This window comes from Callorhinus ursinus, unplaced genomic scaffold (genome assembly GCF_003265705.2).
Source record: "Callorhinus ursinus isolate GAN/ISIS: 27379988/994484 unplaced genomic scaffold, GSC_fseal_2.0 scaffold54, whole genome shotgun sequence".
Taxonomy (NCBI): domain Eukaryota; kingdom Metazoa; phylum Chordata; class Mammalia; order Carnivora; family Otariidae; genus Callorhinus; species Callorhinus ursinus.
The window spans coordinates 5868336-5872565 of NW_027397116.1; the positions used below are offsets into that span (position 1 = coordinate 5868336).

The following is a 4230-nucleotide window of genomic DNA, read 5'->3' on the forward strand; positions in this document are numbered from 1 at the left end:
CCACTGGCTGCACTGTGTACACTTCCCTCCCACCAAGCCCTTTCCCACCGCTTCTGTGGAGACTCAGTCAAAGGGCATGTTACATATGCCTCGCCTGGGGCTGGCACCTGCCAGGTCCCCCTCCCCCGCCCCCACCCCCGGCTCAGGTCAGATCCCAGGCTCCCACCTGGGGAGTCCACTGGCAGTTGCAACCTGCAGCAGCCCCCGGGGGCCAGCATCTCCCCATCTTCTAAGCCACTAGTGAAAAACGCAGCTTCCTGGTCCCACCCGAGCCTCTCAATCAAAATCGTGAAACCCCAATAGAAATGTAAAGATGGACGGAAATTAAGATGGACACACTCATGCTTTAGCAAGGCGTGACTTTAAACAAGTTTCTCTCTTCGTTCCTGAAGCCTCTCCCTCTCCCCCCTTCGCTTTTCTGTAAAATCCTTCATTCCAGGAGCTCGGTACGATGCTGATACGTAGTAACGTAGTAACAACACTCCGATGGCCAGAGCCATTTTGAAGACAGGGTAAACAGATTCCTATTGAATCTGCCCCGATCCTGCGTTTTTCTCTAAGACTCCTCAGCCTTTTTACCCTGGGTGGGCTTGCAGTCTTGGAGGCACTAGCCAGCTGCAGTCTCCTTTGCCTGGCAAAGTAATAAACCCAGACTCTGTCTTCAAGCTACCTATTTTGGCTCCGGGGCACAGCAGTCAGTTTTCAACTATTGGACGTTCTGGAAATGTTCACTTCCAACAAATGCAGGAGCTGAGACAGGAGTCTCAGCTGAACCCTATTCTGCTGGGTTTCCTGAGAACCGCCCCCCCTTCCCCTCCTTAAGACCTAAGCAGAGTTCCAGATGAATCGCGGACCCTTTCCCTCCCCTTGGGCCTTGGGGCAGCACTGGGCTCCTCGTGGTGGCTTGGGTGCCCCAGGGAGGTCCCCGTGTGAAGTCAGCCTTGGCGGGACGCTGCAGGAACCTCAAGCAAGGCTGGAAAGTGAGGGGGAGAAAAACTTCACACACAGACACGTTCCACAAATTGAGGGTTTTATTTACATTATAGACCAGGAAAAGGATACAAAAGAAGCTTCTTGGTCAAGCGTGTAAAGGCAAAGCTCTGAAACTCAATTCTCAGTAGGGTGTGGACCCGGATATTTAAAGAAAAAAAAAAAAAACTGAAGACAGAGAAACAGGCAAAAAGGTAATCTGCAACACGGATGCCCTGTCCCCGGGGGAAACGAACCCTCTGGGAGTTTGGACAAGGTCATCTTCTGTACACAGGCATCTGGCTCCCGGGACAATCCCTGCGAGGTTCTGACTGATGACATTTCTAGGCTGATTCTTAATCAGACGATTCCAATTTCTGGGCCAAATATACCTGGCCTGATAGTGTCTCCAATTTGGGGATGGGATGGGGAAGGTCTTCACCGGACAGGCCTTGGCAGCTCTGGTCCCTTCCAGGGTCACACTTCCGTTCCTCCGAGGGGACTCAGCAGACTTCTCCAGGGCGGGTCAGCATCCCTGGGCCGCCAGGGAGGGACATGCTCCGAGCCCCTCACAGGCTGCCTCCTCCTGTCACCTGTGGGCTGCAGAGGTCTGGCTCTCCCACTAAACTCTGCTTGGCTTTTCCTCCCACTTTGGTCTCTTTTCCCCGAGTCTCAGTGTGCTCAGGCCAGCTGTTATCCTCTTTCAGCATTTGAGTGAAAACAAGACCGTTTGTTTTCTCTTTTCCTCACAAATATTAATGATGCAGAACTGGATCTAAGTTCATCTTCAACCTGAGCCTCCAGAATGTCTAGCTACAACTCTCTCCTACACCGGTTCCTTTTTCTGTCCATCTGTCTGTCTTCCCCAGTCACCTTCTCCACGTTCTGGTGCCACCTGGTTGGCCTGACCGGTGAGGCATGAGCACCGAGGCCTCCTCTGCCAAGGCCTGGGGAACTGCTCAGGGCAACACGCAGGTGCTGCCGCCCACCCTACAGACTGATCAGCAACAACTATTTGGGCTTCTGGATATTCTGGCAACAGTCCGAACAGGGGCCTATCACGGGGGTTGGCGGAGGGGTACGGTAAGAGGAGCCTCCTCTTTCTTTCCCCTCCCTGGCCAATGATCCAATGGCAGTCCCTGGGTCATCCCGGGTGGAGTGTCCAGCCCAGGACCCATGCGGCACTGAGCTCTGAATCCAGGTGAGATGCGGACCAGCTTGGCAGCCCCAAAGAGGAAAGGATGCTACAAAAGGCAGCCAGCGAGAGCTCATGGGCCCCAGGGGGACTTTCAGCACCAGCCATGGCACCCCTAGCCCCCCAGCATCCCTGGTCCCTACCCGGAGCTGCAAGCCCAGCCCACCTAAGGTTTCCCAGGGCTGATAAACCAGGCCTGGCTCCCCACCTTCCGCTCCTCCTGTCCACCATCTTTCTACTTCCAGCACACCTGTCTCCTACTTACTGGTTCCTTCTCTAAATCACACACTTTCCTTGCCAGGCACCACGTCTCCCTCTCTCCCAAGACAAAACGCCTCTGGGTGGCTAGGTGCAGTCGGTGATGGTGCCTGGCAGCTGAGTCAGGAGGCCCGGCCATCGGCCAGCCACTGGCCTGGCCCGGGCCCCATGGCATGGCTCCCTCCAGCCACCTCTACACTACACCGGCCTGCCTCTGCGCCCCCTTCCTCCCACCAGGCCAGCAACACATTCCTGTCACTGGGGGGGTGGGCGGAGGGGAGGGCAGGGGGGGATCACAAGCTTTATCTGCTTTAAACAGTCACACACGTCATCAACAGTTTTCAAAGCATCCCCACCTTCAAAGAGATTTTCCTTCCTTCCTTCTTCTCAAGCCCATAATTATACCCCTGGTGACAAAGGGGTGGAGAAAGGAGCTGGGGCACATGACAAACAGCTTCTCTGCTGGCCCCAGAACCGAGGCAGCCAAGGGCTGTGAGCGCCATGTCAGCCTGCGACCCTTCCAGAACATAACAAATCGTCAAAATCCCCGTCCCGCCTTGTAATCACCCCTCCACTACCCACCCAGAGTGCTCCCGTCTGCCAGGTGTCTGCCTCCGGGCCAGCCCCCTGCCACCTCCGCATGAAGCCTTCGGTGTTTGCACACTGTAACCCCAAACCTAACATGGGCCTGATTCTCTGCGGGATTGTCCATCGGAGCCACAGGCGTCCTAGAGTCATGAGAAAAGCTCAGCGGACGGGCAGGGACGTTCCATTCCTAACATTCATCCAATGCAACAAGGAAAGACATTGATTTCCTCCAAGGATTCTGTGGGTTCAGGTCTGAGATGGTCCCAGAGCGGAGCTTCCATCCGTGCTGGTGAGTCTGCCCCCGCAGCTCCCACTAGCGGACGAACGTGACCACGCTGGTGGCTACTCCAAACGGGGCAGAGTAGGCCGCAGCGAAGCCTTGCAGGCCGATGACCACGTAGCGGCATCCCTTGGTGACCACCTTCCCAACATTCTGTTTTTCAGGAGAGAAGAGAAAAGCAAAGGGGCGTGTTAGGCAACGCTGTAGTCCCTCACACGCCATGGTGACCTACGTAAAGGACCATTCTGCCGCATTCTCTCAGGGCAAATCATCTTGCAAAGTACTTTCAAGCGCTGCACACTTCCAGATAGCTTGGATGTCCTGATTCAGAGGTCAGCGCCCCATGGGTCCCGTGCTAGATGCTCCCCCAGGATGACCCAGGGGCTGCCACTGGACCACTGGCCAGGGAGGTGAAAGCCGACAGTAGTGAGGCTGCTAGCTCTAAAACCAAACCGGTTTTGTTGCCAAAGGAGGCTCCATGCCCACCAGGGGCTTGAACTCAGGGCCCTGAGATCAAGAGTCCCGTACGTGCTCTACTGACTGAACCAGCCAGGCGCCCCTGGTTTTATTGTTAAGCCAAAGCGTACTCTTCTCTGTTCCAGCCCAGTCACTGCATCTTCTGGAAGCTGGGCCTAGTGTCCCTCCCTTCACCTTTATCTGAAAGCCCACCCTGCCGACCCTCTATCTCCAGGGCAGATTCCTGTCCAACCTGCACCCATCTCCAGAGTCTCCCACTATTCTCGGACTGCTGCATCCTCCAGTACAATGATTAACCCCTTGAAGGTAACGACTACGCCCTGCTTTCTCGCTATCCACTCCTTTTCTGTAGGGCCTGGTGCTGGACAGGGGACATCCCAGGGATTCAAATGGAATGGCAACAGGAAGCACAGCGCCCCCCCCCCGCCCACTCATATCGATGGTGCTGCCCACCCCACCCCCC

The 4230-nt window shown here is 55.7% G+C and overlaps 1 protein-coding gene across 1 annotated transcript in view; it reads right to left on the reverse strand.

Annotated features, from left to right (window-relative positions):
• Positions 1–1013: 1013 nt before the first annotated feature.
• Positions 1014–4230, reverse strand: part of CUNH1orf115 (chromosome unknown C1orf115 homolog) — a 9894-nt gene continuing 6677 nt past the window's right edge. The window contains exon 2 of the mRNA XM_025892096.2: positions 1014–3443. Coding sequence (XP_025747881.1) covers positions 3324–3443 — 120 coding nt within the window. The 3' untranslated portion in view covers positions 1014–3323. The remainder of the gene's footprint in view (positions 3444–4230) is intronic.